General features: G+C 45.0%; 1 protein-coding gene across 39 annotated transcripts in view; it reads right to left on the bottom strand.

Annotated features, from left to right (window-relative positions):
• The window catches only part of ANK3 (ankyrin 3), a 338,705-nt gene that overhangs the window by 123,310 nt on the left and 189,274 nt on the right, over window positions 1-26,121 (bottom strand). For 29 of the 39 annotated variants that reach the window (XM_039366374.1, XM_039366365.1, XM_039366433.1 and 26 more), the window contains 9 exons: window positions 24,546-24,644; window positions 21,491-21,589; window positions 21,090-21,188; window positions 18,918-19,103; window positions 17,420-17,443; window positions 15,188-15,286; window positions 11,440-11,538; window positions 5,137-5,235; window positions 126-323 (listed from right to left, as the gene is read on the bottom strand). In XM_039366374.1, the coding sequence (XP_039222308.1) occupies window positions 126-323; window positions 5,137-5,235; window positions 11,440-11,538; window positions 15,188-15,286; window positions 17,420-17,443; window positions 18,918-19,103; window positions 21,090-21,188; window positions 21,491-21,589; window positions 24,546-24,644 (1,002 nt within the window). Of the gene's footprint in view, window positions 1-125; window positions 324-3,092; window positions 3,144-5,136; window positions 5,236-11,439; window positions 11,539-15,187; window positions 15,287-17,419; window positions 17,444-18,917; window positions 19,104-21,089; window positions 21,189-21,490; window positions 21,590-24,545; window positions 24,645-26,121 lie in introns of those variants that run through there. The other 10 variants (XM_039366672.1, XM_039366453.1, XM_039366417.1 and 7 more) reach the window with 2 other exon arrangements.

Below are 26,121 nucleotides of genomic sequence, written 5' to 3'. Positions count from 1 at the left end.
CTCTTCTCTTGAACCCTACCGCCATTGCAATGTTTTTTTCTCCCAGTTCTCAAACACAAGTGCCAACCTAACTGGTAAACGGAGGGGAGGGGAGGGGGGACGGGGGGGGACCCCGGTGTGCTCACCAGTGCTTTGGCATTAGGATTCGCCTTCTTGTCCAACAAAACCTTGGCAACCTTGTAATGGCCACAGTGAGCGGCCACGTGAAGCGCTGTCAGATAGTCATTGGTCACATCGTCCACGGGTACATGGTGCTCAATCAGGAGCTGAACGCAGTTGAGATGGTCCCCCTGGGTCGCCATGTGCAACGGAGACAAGCCATTCTGGAATATTAGAAGAGGGGAAGGAGAGTAAGAAAACCACCTCTGGACAACAAAGACAAGACCAACATCTGGTTCTTGTCTAGCTGCTCAGCTGGATGGGTATTTTATAGGGGGAGGCTCAAGGGAAAACCTTTCAAAGGGCTGTGATTCTTATCTTACAAAAGCAACACATCCATGGGAACTTCAAAGTAACCTCAGGAAAGGAAAAAGGGGGAAAAAAAGGAATGTTTACACTGGCAGAAGTGCTTAACCTGGAAGTCAACCTTTTCAAGCCAAGGCAGGAATAGGCTTCTAATCTTTTAAGCCACAGGGTTGTTTTTCACCAAGTAAGAATCCTGTATTTAAATAAAGGGAAACCTTTCCCACACACCCAGAAAGACCTGCATCCAAAATATCCCTAACAAAGGAATGCAAACAATCTAAAGTTTTGTTGTTAATTGCGAAGAAGTCGTGTCTGATCCATCACGACCCCATGGACAATGTTCCTCCAGGCCTTCCTGTCCTCTACCATCTTCTGGAGTCCATGGAAGCTCACGCCTACTGCTTCAGTGACTCCATCCAGCCACCTCATTCACTGTCGTCCCCTTCTTCTATTGCCCTCAATCTTTCCCAGAATAGAATAGAATAGAACAGAACAGAACAGAACAGAACAGAATAGAATAGAATAGAATAGGATTTTTTTGTTGTTGTTAGTTGCAAAGTCGTGTCCGACCCATCGTAACCCCATGGACAACATTCCTCCAGGTCTTCCTGTCCTCTACCATCTTCTGGAGTCCCTTTAAGCTCACGCCTACTGCTTCAGTGACTCCATCCAGCCACCTCATTCTCTGTTGTCCCCTTCTTCTATTGTCCTCAATCTATCCCAGCATTAGGCTCTTCTCCAGTGAGTCCTTCCTTCTCATTAGGTGGCCAAAGTACTTGAGTTTCAACTTCAGGATCTGGCCTTCTAAAGAGCAGTCGGGGTTGATCTCCTCTAGGACTGACCGGTTTGATCGCCTTGCAGTCCAGGGGACTTGCAGGAGTCTTCTCCAGCACCATAGTTCAAAGGCCTCAATTCAAATCTAAAGTTACTTTGCACAGATCTCTAGACATGGATCTTTTAAAAAAGTCAGTGGTTGCAGAAAGTCTTCTGGATGCATCTCAAAGAAATGCGGCATTTTCTTGAATCAATCTTTGATGTATGAATAGAAGCTGTCACAACAGATCAGGTAGCCAACAGAGAGAATGTTCACACAAGAGATGCTTCAAATTGCTCTGATACTGAGCACCATTTATGACAGGCCTAGTAGGACAGCCACAATTGAGAACTATTGTGGGTTAACAGTTTGATAAGAGGGCAAATAGTCAAGTTCATACACATTCCCATGCTTTGTATTTTCCTGGCTTACCAGGAAAAGAGGTACCATATTCTGCATTCTTCGCATCCACTTTTATCCTTATGACTCTAAAAACTTGTTTACACAGAAAAGTGTTTGTCAATGCTGCTAATATCGGATGTTCTTGCTTTAACAACATATGGAGATGCAGCCATTTCCCTTCTTATGTTTTACTCTTAGAATTATAGTTAGAATTAGATGATACTGGAGGGGAGGAAGAGGAATGTGCATGGGAGTTTAGTTAGACATAACAATACTATAACTAGTGTGAGAACCAAGGTTTTTGAAATAAGAGATATGAAATGGCGGTTGAAGAACTGGAGGGAAAGCCTGCATTTCAAACTAATTGGAGAACGTGATTTATGACTATTAATTAGAGGAGGGAATTGTGCTTTGATACTATGTGCTCAGGGGAGGGGAATTCAGATTTTGGCTTGGCCTATGTACGTACCGATGCTATGCTACTCGAATAAAGATTCTTTAAGGTGCCGATGCTATGCCACTCAAATAAAGATTCTTTAAGGTAAACAATGCATCAAAGGTCTTTGAGGAGTTTCATCTGTCGGAACCATGACAGTGTTATAGTCTGAAGGGGACTGGTTTTAAAAACAGCTTCTCCTTCCTGTGATTTTGAGTTGAGCTTCCTGCAAGAGTCCAAGAGTCCAACCCTGCTTAGCTTCCAAGCCTAGACTAAATTGGGCCAAGGCTGCCATCTACTGAGACAGGAGAGGAGCTTCAGAAGCCTTCCTGAGACCATCATCCCTTGGGGTGATGAGACAAATTGTAGACAGCCCGGGTCTAAGGAAGCACCACTGAAGGTACCAGAAGAGGTGAAGGAGGGAAGATGTTCTCCATGGCCCTTTTTCTTCAAGAAATCGACTAGCATCTCCTTTTCTGGTTAGTAGCCATTTGCTTGTGCCAAAAGTAATGATCAGAGAAGAGTAAAACAAGGGCCATGAATAGCTTAAAGTGGGTCATGACCAAATCCATATTAGGCTGAATTTCTGCTGCTACAGCACATTGAGGCAATGTGAGAAATATAAAAAAGACCATTTCAGAATCAAATCCACACTGTAGTCAATGTAATGTTTCGAAAAACGAAGAAAATGCCATTTTAGGAATGCCTAAAGAAAACAACCTTACAGTTTATCCAAGCTTTTCTCAAGACCTCGGCTGAAGCAAGCAGAAAACACAGCTTTAGGATTCTCCACTGGAGGAAGAAGAGCCAAGACCAAACGCATGGGACTGAGGAACACACGCAACTTCTAACGTATAGGACAGCGGTTCTCAACCTATGGGTCGTGACCCCATTTGGGGTCGATCGACCATTTCACGGGGATCGCCAAGCAAGGCTGTCCGCCATTTTTTCCCCCTTTTCCGGCGGGTGCCTTACCTCTCTTGGGCTGGGCCAGCTGGTGGCCCAGCCGGTGGTCGGCCTGCTCCGTCTCTGCCGCTTGCCAGCTACGCTTCGGCTGGCGCAGGGGATGGCACCACACATGCGCGGCGCTCCCGGGCAGGGAAAGTCCTCGACTTACGACCGGTTGGGAAGTCCTCGACTTACGACCGGTTTAGTCCTCGACTTACGACCGGTTGGGGGTCGCGGCATTAAAAAGGTTGAGAACCACTGATATAGGAGGACTAGACAGAAACTCAACCCAAAGTTGCCTTTCTTCCTTGTACAACTGATGCCCGAGTCTGTACCACAAGCTGCTTTGAATCCCTTCTGGTTCAAAAGACAGACTGACGTGGGAAATCAAACCCAGACTGGGTGGATAGAATTACTTGCATGCTGCTCGGCACAGCTGAAATTGTACTTAGGCCTGGATAAGGCTTGGAAGCCCTGGCTCTTTGCCCAGGTTTCTGGCATCTGTTTTTGGCCCTTATCTGGGTTTTGCTAACTTCCCTCTTTTTATTTCCTTTCTTCTACTTTCTTCTATTGTTTAATATTTTTTTTAACGTTTTTACCTGTGAACCTCTCAGCTGCATTGAGATTTGGGTGCTATACGAATTTAATAAATAACAACAACATAATTTAGGCTTCTCAAACTGGTTGCCCATGACAGGGGAGAAAATGTTTATCAGGAAACAGTCGAATTAATCACGGGCACTGCAGGTCAAATGTTGACAGATGGAAGGATTGTAATCTCTGGCCAAACATTGACAAAACCTGAAAATCCTGTTTGAATAAATTTTCACCTGAGAGGAAGAAAAATGTAGCTATGAATATCAATAGGCATCGATCTATCTGTCTTACATGCTTGAGGTCCCTTAATTCTCACATGCTCACAGGCATAGGCAGAAAAGACAGAAAGCGGCGTGTTTCTGTTTAAAAAACTAAGACACAGGGCTGAGTTTCATGGTGAGCCATGTGGGAAGTCAGCCCCCCAGAGAAGGAAATATTAAAAGGGCAGAAAAATATATTTCCTCAAAGGATCTTAAAGAGGCAGAAAAGCATGCCCAGTTTTCTTAATAGCCCCAAAGCAGAACCAGCTCTGTACAAATGCAGATGTAAATAATCCAGGAAGGTTGGAAGCCCCCAGCTAGAAGATTAAGAAGTAGCAAAGATACCTAAAATCTACATACCCCACCAAACTCTAAGACAGGACATAATAGGATTAACTCACAGATGCCAAAGGGCACATCCAGACTCAGGTCAGAATACATGAGACAGGAAATACAAAGCTTCAAACAGGAACAGGAAACAACTCTAAATAAGCCCCAGAGGGTATAAAAACCCACTCCCTACATGTGCTCTCTCTCTCTCTATCTCTCTTTTCTTTCAGAGCCATCTTTCTGTCTGGCTCTCCTCTTCAATAAACTGCAACCTTCTTTCTAAAGCAATCACGACGTTGTTTATTCCCGGCTTGGACTGAACTTTTCCTTCAATAACCAGGAATCAAGGAACCTGCCGTAAGTTCTACAATTGCCCCATTTCCCATCTGAAAAAATGGGTGCAGAAGTTCTAACCTAAACCAGGGTCCCCAAGCTCTGGGCCATGGACCAATACCGGGCCGTGGCATGTCAGCAACCGGTCCGCACAAATAAGCGAAGCCCCATCTGCGAGATGCAGGCAGCACACAAAACCACGCACCCTCCAGTCCGCGGAAAAACCTCTCTCCATGGAACCGGTCCCTGGTACCCAAAAGGTTGGGGACCTCTGACCTAAACTACAGAGCTGTTGTTATAAGTAACACAAAATAATGGAGACAAAGAAGCATCCTGAGAATTCTAAAAGGCACTACCTGTCCCACCTAAATGCAAGGCTGTTCCTAAGCTGGAAAAGAACAGAAATCATGGATGGATGGAAGTGAATTTCCAATCATGTTATATTCAGCCACACTCTTTTCTTTACATAAGCCTCTCCGAAACAAAAGGTGGATATAAATGGGAGGCTTTGGAGTCTGCGATTCCTCAAATCCTGAGCTCCACAACGTTACCTTTGTTTTGGAAAGGAGAGGGGCTCCGCGGTCGAGCAGCATCCGCACTACTTGTTCGTGGCCGCTTCGGGCTCCACAATGCAGAGGGGTCAGACCATCCTGAAGGAAATAAAATTACAGCTCTTTTGGGGGAGAAAACCAACAACAGCAGGGAAGTTTAATGCCTGCAGAGTAGTGTCCAGTAAGAAAGGTACATCTTAATTATATTTTTTCACTTATTAAAAATAGAATCAAGAAGTCACATTTGCCAATATTATAGGATAACGGTTCAGTAAGTATTTAGTCTGCCTTATGCATATAAGAAATAGTTGCTCAGAGAGAGTGCCGGGACCAAGATAATTCAGGAAGTGAAGGGGAAGGGAAGACCCTGATGGCGAACCTTTTAGAGACTGAGTGCTCAAACCACAACCCAAAACTCACTTATTTATCGGCTGCATTAGCATTGTGGTGCCCTCAGTGGGTGTGGCCCACTGGGTGGGCGTGGCTGTGGTGGTCATGGCAGACTGAGTGGGCATGGCCAGGGTGGGCATGGCCACTTTGATGTTGCTCATGGGGGGACACTTGTGGGGGCTGGGCAGGATTGGGGGAAATCCAGGGGATCTCTGGTGGGTGGGGTGGTGGGCAGGAGGCTCGTCCTGCGGGGTGAGGCAGGGGGTAGGGCGGGGGTGCCATTGCTGTGGGGCAAGGTGAGGCAGGGGCGGCTGCTGCCTGATACCATCATCCCCCGCACATAGAGACCAGCGAGCGCATGGGGGGCGCGCTCTACTACCTCTACTTGAGCTTGCTAGCCAGCTGCTTCGCTTCCTTTGTACTGGGTGGCGCTGCTCCACCGTGCACCAGCAGTGGCCTAATGGACCTGCATGAGCTGGCGGCAGTGGCGGCAGATGTGCCCACAGACAGGGCTCTGAGTGCCGCCTCTGGCACGCGTGCCATAGGTTCGCCATCACTGGCCTATAGAAACCCAGTCTTTCCTGCTTCTTCCTTGCTCACTGTAGCTTCCTCCCCCAGATGAAGTTCTTCTTGGTCTTTTCCCCTACACATTCTGGATGACAATTGGTATTTTGAGTCCAATCTTATAAGTAGTCACCTCAAACCCCATTGTAACAAGCCCCAACTTTCTCTAAACACATTTCTGAACCAGGCATTTCCAGGAAAAGCCTTGGAGAACAATTTTATGAAACACAAAGGACAGATCCCACGCGAAGTTCTTCACCTGACGGACTCACTCAAACCTCACATGTTCTTCTTACCAGGCGGGACTTTTTCTCCATCACCCAAGAATGAAAGTTTTTGGGTAGGATGAAGGCCTTTCCTCCCCTAACCACAGTCCTTACTCTCAAACCTCCATCCTTAGAGCAAGCAAACCTAGTTTTTACATGCTGGGAAAGATCTTGCAAGTGTCTCATTTAGATAATACAACTCTGCATCTTACCACAGAATCCTCAGGAATTGCAAATGGTGAAAGGATAATGTTTGTTGTATACACTCATCTATGACTTAGTGAGAAACAACCAAGAATAGTGTATTTTTGGAAAGGCAAATCATTCCAAGCTGCTCAAGCTTGATCCCTGAATTTCTGAGGTTTGACAACACATCTTCCCAGTTGTTTTGCTTCTAGCACTCATGGGATTCACGAAGAGGTCATCATTTCAAAAACTACCTCGAAAAACTCCAAAATTCACAAAACCACAATCTAGTGAGCTTCACGCAGCTATCTTCAGGCTCCAGGAAGGTCCTGCTTTCTCCTATTTAACTGACATTTATTTGGATTTTTCTGCTCCTCGGCACTTCTCACAATGTTCCTCCAGGACAGCGTGTCAGCTAATGTCACTTTCTTTAAGATGGCTGAGGCAATTTGTGACAGGCCAAGCACTTAACATTGCTTTACTTCACAGCTGAGGCATATTTTACCCGTAGCCTTGGTCTATGAGACCAAGCCTCGTATTTCTCATCCTATCACTCACGTGGCTGCACAACACGTCAAGCCCACGAGCTTCCTAAGCTCCATTCAAACCTGAAAGTGCCAGAGAGTCAAAAACCCGAGATGGGAAGCAGGACGGCTTCATCAGCCTTTTCTTGCTCTTTGGTTCCTCCAGGTGTTTGTTTACTGTGAGCTCCAGGTAACAGTGAATGTGAACAGTTTATACTTTTCCTTTAGTCACCAGGTTAAAATATAACAACATTCAGTTGACTTTTTAGATTTGGATGCTTTCAATAATCAATGGAGTGTTTTAAATTAGTAGGATGACCTTTCTGTATGATAACATAGATGTGATAAGGCACGATAATCAATTGGATGAAATTTGAATTTTGTTTAGTGAACTGAAATGAATTAAGGTTTAACATTATTTTGTTATTCTAAAGAAATTGATTGACTGTGGGATTATATATGTATAGGGTAGATTAATATTTTATTTTAACTAGGATATTTATTGTGTAGTAACAGGTAACAGTGAATGTGAACAGTTTATACTTTTCCTTTAGTCACCAGGTTAAAATATAACAACATTCAGTTGACTTTTTAGATTTGGATGCTTTCAATAATCAATGGAGTGTTTTAAATTAGTAGGATGACCTTTCTGTATGATAACATAGATGTGATAAGGCACGATAATCAATTGGATGAAATTTGAATTTTGTTTAGTGAACTGAAATGAATTAAGGTTTAACATTATTTTGTTATTCTAAAGAAATTGATCGACTGTGGGATTATATATGTATAGGGTAGATTAATATTTTATTTTAACTAGGATATTTATTGTGTAGGGGAAGAAGAAATAAATGAGATTGGTGATAAAATGAGGGATGTGAGAGATTAAGAATTAGAATATATCTGGAAGGGATACCTGAATTGATAACTTGTTGATTTAAAGCTAAATTTGATTATGGTAATTGTAAACTGATAAAGTTTTCAAAACGGGTTTAGCAGTATTAGAAATTTAAATTAGAAATGGAATATTTTAAACGTATTATGCTATTTGAGGGAAATAGAGAGGGGACAGTGAATGTATTGATTTAAGTTGTTTATATATGTTTTTATTTTTGAATGTTTGATTACCCAAACACTACAGTGTGTCCTGAGTACCTTTTCTTAAGAATTAAAAAAACAATAAAATGTGTTTAAAAAAAATATATAACAACATTCACATGACCAAAGCTAACCAAATAACCACAACTGCAGGAAACGGAATCAACCAGCAGCATTTTCTACCTGAAAGTATTTGCAATTCATCCATCCCAAGTGCCCTTCAGAAAAACTAGATCTTAATAATTTCATTTCATTTCATTTCAGTGTTTTGCTTGTATGCCACAGCATACAATATAGGTCAGTGGTGGCGAACCTATGGCACGCATGCCAGAGGCGGCACTCAGAGCCCTCTCTGTGGGCACGCATAGTCGCCCCAGCACCGCCTCCCCCCACAGCCCCCTCCTCACCAGCAGCCCCTCCGGAGGAGAGTCGCCCTGGGTGCAACCTGCGCAGAGCAGCACAACCAAGGACATGGGAGCTGGGCAGCAGGGACAAAACTCCACCCTCACGCCCCGTCGCGCGCAGATGATGCTGCGGGGTGCGAGCGGAGGGCATGGCTGCTATGGTGCTGCAGGGCCACCTGGGCGATCTGATGCGGCGGGCTGTGGAGGTGGTAGGTGGCTCTGCGGATGGGGGGGCAGGGCAGGAGGCAGAGTGGGGGTTGGGTGGGTGGGGGCAGAGGCGGGGCGGTTTTTGGGCACTCGGTGTCTAAAAGGTTCGCCATCACGGTTATAGGTGCTTTCTGGAATGAGGTGACCTTGTTTCTGTTCTTAAAAAAGGGGACCACCAGGGCTTGCATTTGGGGTCCCAGATGGCAATATTCCCTAGGATATGGGTCTCATCGGAAGGGCAGACCCCATCTAGAAAAAACGATCTCCAAAGACGCACTGGACAAATCGAAGCAACTCCATCTAATTTGGGACTGTGTACTTTGCTTGTTTCTCCCACAAAAAGAGGGGAGAGGAGGATAAATGCGTGGGCAGAAGAGCTACTCATAAGCTAATTTATCAAGACAAGATACGATTACCTGAACACCATGTCAAAGAAGTTCAAAACCAGCCAAATAAACATCAGAAAAATATAAGGACCCATCAGTACGATAATGAAGAGAAAATGACATTCCGGAATGCCAGCAAGCTGAACGCCGTAAACAAGATCTGTACTACGTGTTATTTAGCTGTCACTTCAACCTCTTTTACTTGTTTAAGCCACATCAATCAATTCTTCCCCCCCCCCACATTTTGGGGAAGCGCTTTCAAAGCAGTTTTGATGATTTCCCTGAGTGCACAGTGTGCTCCATTAACCACTGTGATATGCTGGGGTGCATCTTTCAGACAGGGAAAAAGTGGTGTCATTGCTTTAGTCACTGAGATCACATCTAGCGAGGGCAACCTTGTTTATTGTTAAGATCCTGTTGTGCCTCAAATGCCAAAGGGTGAGATTATCAGGGAGCTGCTCCCAAAGGACCCGGGAGAGAGGAATAAATTTATTTATTTATTTATTTATTTATTTATTAAAATTTATAGACCGCCCCATTCCCGCAGGACTCCGGGAGGCTAACAATAAAACACAATATAACTTAACAAGACAAACAATACAGTAACATTCATCCAGGGGTCAGATTTTATAAACCCCAGGCCTGCCGGAAAAGCCAGGTCTTAAGCAGCTTGTGGAAAACCAACAGGGTGGGAGCGGTCCTAATCTCCGGGGGGAGCTGGTTCCAAGACGTGAGCGCCATCGCAGAGAAAGCCCTCTCCCGCGGCCCCGCCAAATGGCACTGCTTGGCCGACGGGACCTGAAGGAGGCCCAGCCTGTGGGATCTAACCGGACGAAGGGAACTATGAGGTAGTAGGCGGTCTCGCAAATAGCCTGGCCCTGAGCCATATAGAGCTTTAAAGGTAATAACCAACACCTTGAATTGGACCCGGAGACCAATAGGCAACCAGTGCAGCTCACGGAGGATAGGTGTAACGTGGGTGTACCAAGGAACACCCACAATCACTCGCGTGGCTGCATTCTGGACCAACTGTAGTCTCCGAATACTTTTCAAGGGTAGCCCCATGTAGAGCGCATTGCAGTAGTCCATGTAAATCATACATGGGGCCCAGAACACCTCTAGGGAAATCTCCCCCAGAGTCACAGGAGCAATAAATAATGGAAGCAGAGAACCGGAAGTCCTGCAGATACTGCACAGCCGGGAGAAGTTGCTGTTACAAGATATAGCAAAGGCTCCCTTCAGACAATGGTAGGACCTCCATCTAAAGACTACGTCCCTTTCAGTGCCAATTGCAAGGGAGCTATGGAGCTTACGTCCTGCTGGCCCTCTGAGAAGGAAGCCTGGATTAAGGTGATCTTCCGTCTGTGCACTAAAACAAATAAACTGATATCTTTTGGAGGATAGGTTTTTGGGGGGGGGTTGTTTCATGGGTAATTCATGGAGAGTTCGTGGGTTTGTGGTGAGACCTGCCCAAGCCATTTATTTATTTATTTATTTATGAGACTTATATACCGCTTTTAAGTGCAAGCACTCTCTAAGCGGTGTATACCAGTAAGCAATGTATATATATATATATATATATTTTACATTGCCCCCAACAATCTGGGTCCTCATTTTACCTACCTCGGAAGGATGGAAGGCTGAGTCAACCTTGAGCCGGTGAGATTTGAACCGCTGACCTGCTGAACACAGACAGCTAAAGTGGCCTGCAGTACTGCACTGTAACTGCTGCGCCACCTCGGCTCTTATCTTACCATATCTCCCCCCTTGGGAAAGAGAGACCCTCCACTCCATTTGGCTTGAAGTAAGAGGTTCTTCTCCTAAAGGGTGCTGGATGTAGTAAAGGTCAGGCTAGAACGGAATTTCCTGCACAAAAACATACAGGCTCCCCTCCTATTTGACTCTCCCCCCCCCTTGACCAGTCCATCTCCAACCAATAGGTGGATGTCTAGGTGTTTTGGCAATCTGCAGTATTTGGAGCAATCAACACTCCATTCCCAAGTGTCTCTGTCTTCTCGGTGTCCTTGAAGACTGGTTCAACGCATCCCTGGTCTTCCTCAACTGCCCGTGCCCCTCCCTGTTTTCCAGCGCTAGGCTAATACACATGTATTGCCCATTTGGTCCCTTGCTTCCCCCCTCCTCCCCATTCCCGGCTATTGATGGCAGGATGCTGATGAGGCTTAGGGCTGAATGTAGCAGAACTGGCAATCTTGTCATTTTCAGAAGAAAATTCTGTTTTGCACTACAGAATAAATAAGACAACGGCGGTCCGTCTTACCCTTGTTTTGGCATCAATTTTGCCTCCTCTGTCAAGTAACAGCTTCACCATGTTGGTGTTCCCTCTTTTGGATGCCACGTGGAGGGGAGTGATGTCATTCTGCAGGGAAAAAAAAAAAGAAACAGCCTTTGATTTTCACCTGGGTGGAACCTCTTTTCCCCCGCTATAATTCTCAAGGTGCTCATTCTTGCACCATTCTGAATGGCCTCTTCCGTTCCTGAAGCACCGCTGGGGAAGTGGGGAAAGGGAGAGAAAAAAAAAATCTGTCTTCTGCAGGGGTTTCAGGTCTCTAGCCCGCTTGTGTTTTCCTGCCTTCTCCTTTCCTGCCCCTTCTAATCAGCATCGGAAGAGCCATCTGCAACCGCAGCTGGTAGAAGGTGTCTCCTGCCCTGCACACTTAAATCTCAGGGGCAGTTCTTCCAGGGGATGAGAAACCCCTGGGCCCAATACCAGATGGCTATTGATTATTTTCACTGTGGTCTTGGCCCTGCCCCAGGTGCTGAGCTGACACCACTGCCCTAGGGGCTCAGCCAGAAAGCTGTCTTGGTGATTCAGGTCATCATGCTATATCTTCCTTTTTTTAAAACAAAAAGTGTAATATATCTTGGGAAGCTGCAAAAAAACTTCCTGGAAGGCAAAGCTCATCTATCACACCACCGAGAAAGCATCAATCGATGCGGTTGCCAGAGGTTAAGCTGGACTTGAGGACATCTCTGCCTCTTAAACCAAAATAATAGTAGGGCCTCTTTCAGCATTCCTATCATTAGCCAAACCCTCATTCTGGTTGAGAAGAGGGAGAAGGAGAAAAGGATGGACTGGACTCCTCAATCAATCAATCAATCAATCAATCAATCAATCAATCAATCAGAATAAAGTTGGAAGGGACATTGGAGGTCTTCTAGTCCAACCCCCTGCTCAAGCAAGAGATCATTTCGGACAAATGGCTGTCCAGTCTCTTCTTAAAAATCTCGAGTGATGAAGCACCCACAATGTCTGGAGCCAAGCTGTTCCACTGGTTAGTTGTCCTCACTGTTAGGAAGTTTCTCCTCAGTTCTAGGTTGCTTCTCTCCTTCATTAGTTTCCATCCATTGTTTCTTGTCTTCTAGTGCTTTGGAAAATTAAGTTGACCCCCTCCTCTTCTTTGGTGCAGCCCCTCAAATTCTGGAACACTGCTATCATATCACCCCTAGTCCTTCTTTTCTCTAGACCAGGGGTAGGCAACCTCGACTCTTTTATGACTCGTGGACTTCAACTCCCAGAATTCCTGAGCCAGCCATGCTGAGGGGAAAGTGAGAGGCTCAGCTTGGAAACCTTTCCCTTTCCCCTCAGCATGGCTGGCTCAGGAATTCTGGGAGTTGAAGTCCACAAGTCATAAAAGAGCCAAGGTTGCCTACCCCTGTTCTAGACTGACCATACCCAAATCCTGCAACTGTTCTTCATATGTTTTTATCTCCAGCCCCTTAATCATCTTAGTTCTTCTTCTTTGTACTTTTTCCAAAGCCTCAACATAGTTTTTGTAATGTGGTGACCAAAACTGGGTGCAGTATTCCAGGTGTGATCTTACTAAGGATTTATAAACCTAAGATATGCAGATGATACCATTCTAATGGCAGAAAGTGAAGAGGAACGAAAGAGCCTCTTGATGCGGGTGAAGAAGAAGAGTGCAAAAGTTGGCTTGAAACTCAACATTAAGAAAACCAAAATCATGGCATCCGGCCCTCTCAATTCCTGGCAAATAGATGGGGAAGAAATGGAGGTAGTGACAGATTTTATTTTTCTGGGCTCAAAGATCACCTCAGATGGGGACTGCAGCCAAGAAATTAAAAGACGCTTGCTCCTGGGGAGGAAAGCTATGGCAAATCTAGACAGCATACTAAAAAGCAGAGACATCACCCTGCCAACAAAAGTGCGTATAGTCCAGGCCATGGTTTTCCCAGTTGCAATGTATGGCTGTGAAAGTTGGACCATAAGAAAGGCTGAGCGCCAAAGAATTGAGGCCTTTGAACTATGGTGCTGGAGAAGACTCCTGCGAGTCCCTTGGACTGCAAGGCGTTCAAACCGGTCAGTCCTAGAAGAGATCAACCCTGACTGCTCTTTAGAAGGCCAGATCCTGAAGTTGAGACTCAAATACTTTGGCCACTTAATGAGAAGGAAGGACTCATTGGAAAAGGGCCTAATGCTGGGAAAGATTGAGGGCAATAGAAGAAGGGGACGACAGAGAATGAGATGGCTGGATGGAGTCACTGAAGCACTAGGTGTGAACTTAAATGGACTCCAGAAGATGGTAGAGGACAGGAAGACCTGGAGGAACGTTGTCCATGGGGTCGCGATGGGTCGGACACGACTTCGCAATTAACAACAACAACTAATACTTCATGTGATTTTGATTCTATTCCTCTGTTTATGCAAACAAGGATTGTATTAGCTTTTTTTTTTTTTTTTTTTTGGCTGCTGCTGCAGACCACTGGCTCATGTTTAAGTGATCGTCCACTAGGACTCCAAGGTCCCTCTCACAGTTACTGTTTTCGAACCAAGTTTCCCCTAATCTGTACTCGTATCTTTGGTTTTTTTCTTTTCCAGGGAAGTGTTCTTCCTTCTCCTGGAATGAAACTGGCTCTTGCTTGGAGCATGGTTGTCCTCTTAAACTATCTGCATCCAGTTTTGGTCACCACAATGTAAAAAGATGTTGAGACTCTAGAAAGAGTACAGAGAAGAGCAACAAAGAGGATCAGGGGACTGGAGGCTAAAACATATAAGGAACAGTTGCTAGAATTGGGTATGTCTAGTTTAGACATACCCAAAGGGGGGACATGATAGCAGTATTCCAATATCTCAGGGGCTGCCATAAAGAAGAGGGAATTAAGCTATGCTCCAAAGCGCCTGAAGGCAGGACAAGAAGCAACGGGTGGAAACTAATCAAGGAGAGAAGCAACCTAGAACTAAGGAGAAACTTCCTGACAGTGAGAACAATTAACCAGTGGAACAACCTGCCTCCAGAAGCGGTGAATGCTCCAACGCTGGAAGTTTTTAAGAAGAAACTGGACAGCCATTTGTCCAAAATGGTATAGGGTTTCCTGCCTGAACAGGGGGTTGAACTAGATGACCTCCAAAGTCCCTTCCAACATTATCATCATCATCATCATCATCATCATCATCATCATCATCATTATCTGAAGTGCTCTTCTTGTGATGACTCATTTCAATGAAGTTGTCCTTGATATGAACCCAAAAAGACTCATCATTAAAGGGGGGAAAAAACACCAAAAGCTCAACTGCCATCCAAATCAAACCATTAATTCTGCAGGAGCAACCTTCACTTCTTCCTCCACCCATATCAGGATGAGTGACTTCTGCATGGTTGGCAAGAGACCCCCATGATTGTTCCCAGGGGGTCCCCAAGAGCCAGACCAGAGGGAGCTGGTTTCCTTTTCTTTCTTAATCAGTTCCACCAAGCAATCAAGAGATGACTGGAGCAAAGATTTGAAATCGAATCTCCAGATTTGAAAAAAAATCCTTCTTCACCGTTCTCGGAAATGTTCCTACGTGTTACAGGATGCAAATTCCCAACCTTCTTAGCAAATCAGCCCCCAGCCTCTGCCCTAAACAAGGCCCTGAAGCTTCTCTGCTTAGGATGTCTACTGAAAAGAGATGATGGGGGTTGTAGTCCAAAGGCTTAGAAGGTTCCGGGTCAAAGGAGTAGCCCTAAACAGAATAGGAGATGATTTTTTTTTTACAGATTGCAACATACCCTGGCAGAAAAGTCCACAGCCGCCCCACGGTTTAACAGCAGTGTAGCTACGTTGATGTTCCCGTAGTGAGCAGCTATGTGTAGAGGAGTAAAGCCACTCTGAAAGATAAAGAAAAACAACCACAACATACACAGCAAAAGATCAATTATTGTTATTTGTACAAATGTCTTGCAGGAGCTTCTATAATGCATGTTCCCCAAATGGGGCGGTCGTTGTTCTAATTTTCACCACTGTTTTGCTTAATGGCTCGTCTGAGGATGGGGAGATTAGGGAGAGCTCCGAAGTAAATATGTTACTCATATTTTGGAAGAGAGAGAAGGAAAACGTATTTGCCTATTTCAAAAAGAAACGGCCCCAAAAACTGCTGCTAATGGAAGGCAAATGACGTCAATGTATTTTCGGAAACATCTATTTGGGATGAATATTTCTGCATTCTTGCCAGTTAAACATTTTAAAGTTTTCCCTGCTGAAGTTTAGAAAGAACACCTCTAAAGCAGGGCTTTTCGACCTTTTCACCCATTGTGCCACTTTTAGGATATGGCAACATCCGAGTACCACCTGTCACCCAGCAAGGTGTCAAAAACTTGATGACCCCCCAAAAAAGGAAAAAAAGTGATAAAGTACAGGTAGTCTTCACTTAATGACTGTTTGAAGTTACAATGGCACTGAAAAAAGTGCCCCCCAAGCCACAGCTGAGCAAGACACCTGCCTACCCACCTGGTGGTGCTCTTCCTCCTGTTCGAGGTTTTCATTGTTGTGAGCATTTCTGTTGGGTATTGGCAGCTGAGGTGGGGTGGGGGGGGTGTTTGATTTTTATTCCACCCATCTGCTGGGTGGTTGCAGCAGGTTTTGGTCACTTCACATGACCCTGGGACACTGCGACCACCATAAATATGAATCAGTTGCCAAGCATCTGAATGTAAATCACAAAACCATGTAGATGCTGCAACAATCCAGCTGATCAGTGCTTCTTCTGGGCTCAGCAGAGGCGCCAGGATCAGTGCTGCTTTCCAATTGATTGGTGCTTCTTCAGGGCTCAGCAGAAGCACCAGGATCAGTGCCGAGCTCCAGCTGGAGCCTGGCGCTGATCCTGGCGCTTCCACTGAGCCCTGACAGCCCCAAAGAAGCGCTGATCAGCTGGAAAGCAGCACTGATCCTGGTGCTTCCGCTGAGCCCTGACAGTCCTGCAGCTCCAGCCATCTGTCGCTCACGCTTGTGCGGTGCTGCCACCAGTTCATCTCATTCCCCTCCCCCGCTACCACTTTTCTAGGATGGTCGCGTACCACCTGCCAGGTGCCAATGTCCCACAGGTGGTACCCATACCACTGGTTGAAAAGCCCTGCTCTAAAATAATGCCTGGCTATTTTTACTATTCAAAAATCAAAGACAGGTGCTAATTGAAGCAACACCAGAGTCTAATCTAAAAGAAATGAATAAGAGGTGGGTTTTTTTAAAAAAAAAGTATTTTATATAAGATGAAGTCTCCCATGTGAGCAAACAGGCTGGATGAATCTTACAATTTCATTAGAAAGTATCCATCCCAATGAAGAGGTTCAGCAAGTCGCTCCGATGAGTGATCGTTTTGTTTTGGGTTTTTTAAAAAAAGAAGTTCCGCTGTTTTGACAAATGCTAAAACATGCAGCCATTCCGTCCATTCCCACCACCACGAGTGAAAATTTCATCGGGAACCCCTCCGCTTCCGTAATGGTTGGCAAGCCATGCTCTGTCTTGGGCTTTTCCGAGTCCCTGGGAAGAATCCGTCCCTTCTGGTGGATGCCGACAACCGAGTGTCATGCAGGAGCCAGTCCCCGGTGCAGAAGTGGACAGAGATGTCTGCAGCTTTGCACGGAGCATGTAAAAAAACCTCGACACAGCAATGGAGACCCGGTCAGACCCCATCTTCTGCCTCGGGGGCGGGGGCGGGGAGACCATGATTTCCACTGAAGCTCTCTTAAGGGGCATTTTTTTAAGCGTGGGACTCAGCTGCAGAAAACCCTGCCCTCCACTACATTCCCCATCACACACACCCCACCACCACCACCACCATCCCCATCAGCACATGCCACCCTTCGGCACATGCCGTTCTCTACTCCTCTAAAAGGCAGTGCAGAGAAGAGAAGAGAAGGAAGAGAAGAAGCAGCAGCTCTGAGTGGTAGGAGAAGAGCGATGATGCGCAGAGAGAACCCATAGTTGAGACACAGAGAAGACTTTATATAGATAGAGAGATATACCTCGGTTGTTCTATTCACCATCATCTAGGTTAACACATTGGGAAGCAAAGGAAAGGGGGGGAAAATGAATGGTTAGTTCTCCAACAGCCATAATGGGGCAGAAAGCTTTGCGAAGGCCGGATGAGGCTAAAATAAAATCACAAACAAGCACAGAAAGGAAGCAGGGCTGACCAGCAGAAAACACAAATGGTTTAAACATGGAAGTAAATTACTCCTTGGGGGAAAATCAAAAAACCCCTCTCTCTTTCTCTCTCTCGCCCTCTCACTCTCTCTCTCTCACTCACTCTGTTCCATGGAAGCCTTCCGTTCTAGACTTCTTGATTTTGACTCCTGTCAGTTTCTCGTACGACAAGAAGAAAGGAGAGTCACTTTCCCAGCGCTGGAAGCTGTGTCAGGCTTCGCTCGGTGTGTCAAGGAACACATCTAAGGTGAGCCAGGCCAGAACCATTTTGGGAAGCAACCTCAGGCCCTTCAAGGGCTCCTCAAGCATCTTAAAGGCCCCTATTTTGCCCTATCAATTGACCTATCCCTTCAAAATTAAACAAGGGTCACCCAATGCTTGGCTCCAGTCCTTGGTTCATGGGCTATGGCAGAGGTAGGCAACCTTGGCTCTTTTATGACTGGTGGACTTCAACTCCCAGAATTCCTGAGCCAGCATGGCTCAGCTTGGAAACCTCTCCCTTTCCCCTCAACATGGCTGGCTCAGGAATTCTGGGAGTTGAAGTCCACCAGTCATAAAAGAGCCAAGGTTGCCTACCCCTGGGCGATGGGGTCACACAGCTAGCCCTGGAATGACTCTTTTGCTGTCCTGCACTAGAGTGAGAGTGGGCTCAGCAAAGTAATCTCAAGACTGCAATAGCCCCTTGGGGGGACCTCAAATGCTTCAAACAGAGAAGGACTTCTCACCACCAGCTGCATGTTTCCTTCATCGCTTTTGAGTTACAGAGCAGAGGCTTATCAATCAAACGCTAACAAGTCCACCAGTTCCGGAGCAGCAGCCAACTTAACAAGCCTCCTGATGCTGCTGTCCCAAAGGTGCTTTTCTAAAAGGCAACTGGACGTTCTTGGTTTTCTTTCCTTGAAAACACTTTTCTTCTCCAGCATGATTGGATGGAGAATCCACAGATGGGTTGTCTTAATCTATCTGCTCCAATGCTGAGAAAAGGCGTTCAGGTAAGACAACGCCCCCTTCTCATGGAAAAAAACACCTTTGAGACAACCCTGACCTGGATGACTGAGAATCTCCAGGGATCTCCTGGTGCTGCCCGTTTCTACATTTGCAATAACTGGTGGAGTCACACTATAAATTGCTTGACTAAAGTTGCTTTGTGCCTTTAAGCTCAACATTCAATTCAGTTTGAAAAAGTGGTTTTTATTAAGCCATGGCACAGGACAGAGTCGTCTTCCATAATCAAAACTCCTGTCAAGGAGCAGCAGAGGAAGAAGGGCACACATCAATCAATGTCTTTTGAAGAAAAACAAACGTTGCGTAACTAACCTTGGACTCCACGTCGGCATTGTGGTCGTTCTGCAGTAGCAAAGCGGCCGCCTTGGTGTCATCCTTGCGCGCAGCGATGTGGAGCGCAGGAAGCCGGACTTTGCCTTTGGTGTCATTTTCGAGCAACAAGGAGACCACCTGGTCGTGACCTTGCTGGAGAGCCACAGCCAACGGGGTGAAGCCATCCTACCAAAGGAACAAGGCGCAGCCATCAGCAGATGTTACAACATCTGTCACAGATGATCACTGCATTTTTTTAAAAAAAGTGTCAGCAAAGAAGCACCAATATAAACCAATAGATCTTTCTGCAACATCTGTTTTGTCAGTGTTTCAATAAAAAGAAGAGAAAAAAATCTGGAAATTACTTGTCTGAAGAAGACAACTGTACACATGGTTCTCATTGCAATTATTTAATACTTCCCTGCAAAAAAGGGGTTATGGTGCCTGTTATGTATTGAATATATATAAAGTTGTGTTAATCCCTGCTAAAGTGAAACTAACTTAACTCCAACTGCTTGTGAAGCTAAAATGAAACTAACCTTTAGATGACCCTGTTACCCCCAACTGTTTTGGAGGGAAACTTTGAACATTCATATTTGGGCGGGGTTTTTCAAGTATTGTGATTGGTTAAGGCCCTGTGGGCTCAGAGTATAAATTACAGGCAATTGCCAGCAGTTCTCCAGGTCTAGTTTGAGTCTTCCTGACAGTTAGAACAATTAACCAGTGGAACAACCTGCCTCCAGAAGTTGTGAATGCTCCAACACTGGAAGTTTTTAAGAAGAGACTGGACAGCCATTTGTCCGAAATGGTACAAGGCAGGAGTTCTCAACCTTGGCAACTTTAAGACTTGTGGACTTCAACTCCCAGATGATGATGATGATGATAATAACGTAACTATGCTGGTCTGCTCCTTGCCTACTGAAGCCTACTGCACAATAGTGCCTACTTCACAAAGTTGACGGGATTTTACAATCACCAATAACCGTTTCATAAATGTAAAAGAAGGTATCAAATAATGAACTGCAGCTATAGTTGAAGGCATGAAACATTTCAGCAAAAGTGGAACTTCAAGGTTAGGGTATTAAGTGGGTGGCCAAGTCAATAATGTCATGGGGGTTGCCAGTCATCTGGACGGAAAGTGAATTGTGATATGGGATGTGCAGACTTGTGAACGGCTGTTTGGTTTCTAGTAATCTCTCTCGATGCAGCACCTGGGATTTCCTGGCCAGGAGCCACCTGTCTACAGGTGAGGAGCTCTGCTCCAAAAACGTTGTCCAAAGAACAGGGCAGAACCTCAACTTGAATTCCCACAAACTGAATTCAATCCATATGATGAACGACCATGTGCATAATCATTTCCTCCTTTTGATCCTGAACAGAATGGATCAACTTCAGCAAATGTTCACTGCCTAAAAAATGGAAGTTGCTCATGCTGGAGAAAGTGGCCACAAGCCTGGCGCAGAGCATCCTTCCCCCCCGTTGGGCGAGGTTTTCAATTTCCTGAATTCCTAAAAAAAAAATGTGGACATTTGGAAGCTTGGGAATGTGGGACCTTCTTTCCTGTCACAAAGCCTGGATTCCTTTTAACTTGTTTACCAAGCCACCAAACAGACCATGTTACATTTTGCATGTTAACGCATGGACTCAGGAAAATAAGCATTCATCAGAACTGCAGTTTGGGTCTCTAGGTATTTAATTTGTACTCTGAAACATGAGGAAGTTATCCACCTGGTCCTGTTTACAATCAGTCGCTATGGATGGAAAAATACTTTGCCCAGTAACATCAACAACACTGACTGAAATGACTCAGTACAGTTACAATTAAAATCCTTTGGCCTGGATTTTTATGAACTTTCCAGGCTGGTCTAGAAGGCTTAGGTTTTGGGATGACCTCCCACCCACGGACTTCCTGGGTCTTTACGCTCTTTGAGATCAACCAAAGTTGGGTTGAATGCTGTTGAATACTATAAAAACCATGTGCAATAAAATGAAGTTAGATTGTGTGGGTCCCAGCTGCCTATGGATCTTCGTTTTTTTTTAAGAACAGCTCTTGTGATACTACTTAAAAGGCAAATCACTCACCTCTAATCATCTTCATTTACTTTATATATGATCCTACAATACATTTAATATTTTGGCAAAGATTTTATATATATATATATGAACATTTACCTCAGTGGCGAGGCTCTGACTAGCTCCATTATCAAGAAGAAACTTAACCACTTCCAAGTGGTTTTCTTGGGCTGCCATGTACAGCGGCGTGAAGCCATTCTAGGGGGGGGGAAAACAGGGGAAAAAAACATTGATTTTTTTCAGAATCCCGCAAATCTTGAAGGCATAGGATTGTAGAAGGCTGAAGCAGGTGACCAGTGCCAAGTCCACACACTGAGGACTGAGCCAATTTCGGAAATGTGTTTTCCAATGCTTCTCTATCTGACAAATATCCTTTTTCATTGTTAAGTCCAGAGAAGCTACAACAGAGATGCCAAGAGGTTAAAGGACTTTGGTAAGAAGTAAAAAGAGGTAAAGTCCCCCCTGTCAGCAGATCAGGGTTCCAGTGAATATGGCTTTACCTGTGACTGTGCATTGACGTTGGCCCCATTCGTAACCAGCACCTTCACCACCTCGGTCTGCCCAGCCAAGGATGCAATGTGCAAAGCTGTGTTTCCTTTCTGTAAGGGGAGATGTGAAAGGCATGTGAAAAATGTGCCAGGCTCTCCAAACACAGGGGCAGCAGGAAGACATCAACAAGCCTGTTTACAGCTCAGAGGTCCCCAGATGACCCACACAGGGATTCTACGCATAACTGGAAAGCTTTGTGATATGACCCACTGGAGATTTAGGCACTGGGAAACAAGCTCCTCTGCGCCAACAGTTCACTGTGCTTCAGGAGGAGACACACCGTGAAGGAGAATTCACTAGACGACTTGAGCAACTTGCGTTCCTATGTGGTTAATTCTCAGGATACGAACTCTTAGCTGTAGGAATCACCACAAATGGGGATTCGAAAAGGGCCCAGCATAGGCATCCTGGGGGCATCCTTAGTAGCCAAATGGCAGCATCTGCAGCACGGCGAGACACTACCATGAAATGACACAGGCACTTGCGCAACAGAAGTGACCTCTTTTGCACAAGGATGTCAGGGCTTGGGAGAAGAGAAGTGAGAAGTCATTAGAAAGCCGGAGTTTATGGGAGCTGGTTTTATTTCTTTTAGCCACAGCCAAGGTTTATAATCTTTTGTCTCCGGCTGGGACAAGCCATAGATAATTCAAAATAGAAAGGAACACTTCTGCACTCCTTTGTCTTAACGCAGTGGTTCTCAACCTTTCTAATGCCGCGACCCCATAATACAGTTCCCCATGTTGTGGTGACCCCCAACCACTTATACATCACCGGGTGCCAGGGGCGTGGCCAAAGAAAAGGGGAAAAAATGGCGGACAGCCTTGTTTGGCGACCTCCGTGAAATGGTCATTCGACCCCAAATGGGGTCCCGACCCACAGGTTGAGAACCACTGTCTTAACGGTTTGGCGCACCTGAGATTTCTTTTTTTTTTTTTAAATAATTTTTTATTTTTCCAAACTCTCCCCCATACATATACCGTGATATTTATCAGATGTTAACATACATTCTTTTAACATTCATATATAAGATACTTTTAATAAAATGAAATAAATACATACACGTGACTTTTGTTGTTGCTCGCCCATTTCCCCTTTCACTGTATCCACACTCCTTCTTCTTTACCTTCTTTCTCCCTTTCTTCTCTTCCCTACTTCCCTCTTCTTCCTCTCCTCTCCTTCACCACTCTCCTCCCCTTTCCTCTTCCTCCAACCTTCCTACTTCCTTCTCTCCTCCTTTACTCTTTTCCCTCTCCTCTCCTTTCTTCATCCCTCTTCAGATACAATTCAGGGGTAATGTCCGAGCAACTCCTCTCTCCAAATTTCCCTATCTGTATTATATACAATAAGATTAATTTTCTCTTACATTAATACTTCTATTTATCTAACCTTATCGGTATATACTTCTATAAATATTTATACAACCTCCAGTCATTCAATACTGTGTCGCCTGGGTCTCCCTCCTTATCTGCTCCTTCCATCTAAATTTCTGCCATTTATTCATATTATGCTGGTTCATAAGCTAGCGTTGCCGTTGAGATGCAACGTTCTTATCCTTTCATTTTATTTTTTGCATTTGCAGATATATTTAATTCCCCGTTTTTCATTCTGATATTGCCACTGTGCACTGCGCCCATCCTGTTTCTCTTCTAGTAGGGCTATCAGCTCTGCCTCTCCAGCTGCCCTCCACCAGCCCTGGAGCTGCTGGGCCCAGGCGTAAATCTGCAGGTGTGTCACTGCTGCAGAAGAGCCGTGCCAGCCCTTCCTCGGAGACCTTGAAGGAGAATGAAAATGGCGACTCTGCACAAACAAAGCAGAGTGCTGGAGAGTCGGTTTCTAAGGAGTAACCGAGCAACAGGAAAGCTCTTACTGTTTAGGAGCGTGCAAAATGTTTCCAACTGCCCTACTAGAGGTTTGGTGGGTCCTGATTCTGACATTTGATGGAACCCATGGCCAAATTCTCTTTCCTTCCTCCTGATAATGTGCTTGGCAATCTTGTACATTGTTAGTTGTTATATGAGAAGAAATATAGGTAATAAAAATGGTCTCCAGGGGTGTGGGTGCACTGTAGCATTTGTACTTTTTTTATATTGTTTTTTCTTTAGATTTATATGTGTTGTATTATTTGTATTATTTATATGTGTTGTATTATTTGTATTTGAATACAAATAAAATTTAAAAAAACCCATTGGATTTCTGCTCTTGAACACATTTGCACTGGCCACCGACACAGCTGTCATTGCCAAGCCCAGGGGTAGGCCACCTCGGCTCTTTTATGACTCGTGGACTTCAACTCCCAGAATTCCTGAGCCAGCACGGCTCAGCTTGGAAACCTCTGCCTTTCCCCTCAGCATGGCTGGCTCAGGAATTCTGGGAGTTGAAGTCCATGAGTCATAAAAGAGACAAGTTTCCTATCATCTAGGCCAGGGGTAGGCCACCTTGGCTCTTTTATGACTCGTGGACTTCAACTCCCAGAATTCCTGAGACATCATGGCTGACATTGGAAACCTCTCCCTTTCCCTTCAGCATGGCTGGCTCCGGAATTCTGGGAGTTGAAGTCCACGAGTCATAAAAGAGCCAAGGTTGCCTACCCCTGGCCAAGGCTTTCCAGGCCTAGCGGTGGTCCAATTCAAGGTCTTCGGAATGCAAAACCACTTGACCAGGATGTTGCCTTTGGGCTCAGAGTACTGTAGGCTGTAGCTTTTCAGCAAAGCACGTTAAGAGAACTGTGGTGCTCTATCACATCTGGTTCTTCATAATCACGGATGTTATAGGAAGTGGACTTAAGCTGAAGTTGGACAGATTCATCTCCTGACCAGCCTTTGTCTAGTTCTGGTCTCTGAAACAGCAATTCTACCTTCCCCAAAGGATTTTCCCTTCCCTCTGCACCTCCCATCACCCTTTTACTCTTGGCTAAAGCCTTAAGGCCTTTTCCTTCCTTTAGTTGCCCTCTGCGAGCATGGAGCCTCAGTAGAAAAGCAATGCAAGGTTCAGATACCAGCTCCAGACCTTGGTTGCTGCGTCCACATTGGCGCCTCTCTGGATCAGCTCTGACACCACTTCTACATGGCCTTCTTTGGAGGCGAGATGGAGAGCGTTCAGCCCGTTCTGATAAAAAGAAAAGGGATGGGGAGAGATTGACGCAGGGCGCTCAGAACAACAGGCGATAACTCAAGAGGCCTGAAGGTCACATTCCAGCATGATGAGAGCTTGAGGGAGAGAAGAGAGAAGGGGAGAAAGGGAAGAGGGAGGGAGGGAAGGAAGGAAGGAAGGAGGGAAGGAAGGAAGGAAAGTAGGAAGGAAGGAAGGAAGGAAGGAAGGAAGGAGGGAGGGAGGAGGGAAGGAAGGAAGGAAGGAGGAAGGAAGGAAGGAAGGAAGGAAGGAAGGAAGGAAAAAAGGAAGGAAAGAAGGAAGGAAGGAAGGAAGGAAGGAAGGAAGGAAGGAAGGAGAAGGAGGGAAGGAAGGGAAGGAAGGAAGGAAGGAAAGAAGGAAGAAGGAAGAAGGAAGAAGGAAGGAGAGGGAAGTGAAGGAAGGAAGGAAGGAGAGGAAGGAGGGAAGGAGGGAGGAGGAAGGAAGGAGGGAAGGAAGGAAGGAAGGAAGAAGGAAGGAAAGAAGGAAGGAAGGAAGGAGGGAAGGAAGGAAGGAAGGAAAGAAGGAAGGAAGGAAGGAAGGAGGGAAGGAGGGAGGGAAGGAAGGAAGGAAGGAAGGGAGGGAGGAAGGAAGGAAGGAAGGAAGGAAGGAAGGAGGGAGGGAGGGAAGGAGGGAGGGAGGGAAGGAAGGAAGGAAGGAAGGAAGGACATATCTCTCTTTTTTTTTACAAAAATTTATTAAATTTATGTAAGTGAGGAAAAATAGGAACAATACAGGTATGGTAAAGGGAGGGGTAAAAGGAAAGGGGGAGGGGAAGGAAATAAGGAATTAGGGTAAAATAAGGATAGGTATAATCACATACTTCAACAAACAAGCAACTGTCCAGATCATAATAATAAGTAAATATCATATTCAACCACTTTTAACAAAGCTTAAACTGTAACATATTAAAAACAATTAGTAAACAAATGCATTGATCTATTAAGTAAACACTACTAATAAAATCTCAAAAAAATAAATCCTAACAATCAAAAGTAACAAATGAAAATCAGTAAATCAGGAAAAGTAATCGTATCATCAAAATGTTAGTTAGAACTCGATTAAAAATCAGTCAACTATTCTAAAATATTGAACCCTTCAAATTCTAACGTGTCTCTAACCATTGATAAATTTTTCCCCAAGTTCTAAAATAAATCGAATCATCTTTTTCTTTCATTTCTAATGTTAGTCTATCCATTTCTGCACATTCTAAAATTTTGGTGATAATAATCTGGTCAGATGGTAGATTCTCATTTTTCCAAAATTGGGCAAATACCATCCTTGCAGCAGTTAAAACATGCAATATCAAGTAGTCATTCTCTTTGCCTTAATTAGGTCTTAATATTCCTAACAAAAACAATTCTGGTTTAAATTCTATTTGTAGTTTCATCATCTTTTCCAACCATCTATGGATCTTAGACCAATATTTCTTAGCGACAGGGCATGTCCACCAGGC

Source organism: Crotalus tigris, unplaced genomic scaffold, assembly GCF_016545835.1.
Source record: "Crotalus tigris isolate CLP2741 ecotype Arizona unplaced genomic scaffold, ASM1654583v1 scf7180000017598.18339901613:2243638, whole genome shotgun sequence".
In the NCBI taxonomy this organism is placed as follows: Eukaryota; Metazoa; Chordata; class Lepidosauria; order Squamata; family Viperidae; genus Crotalus; species Crotalus tigris.
The sequence above is the reverse complement of the archived record's forward strand: the minus strand, read 5'-3'. Positions and strand labels throughout refer to the sequence as shown.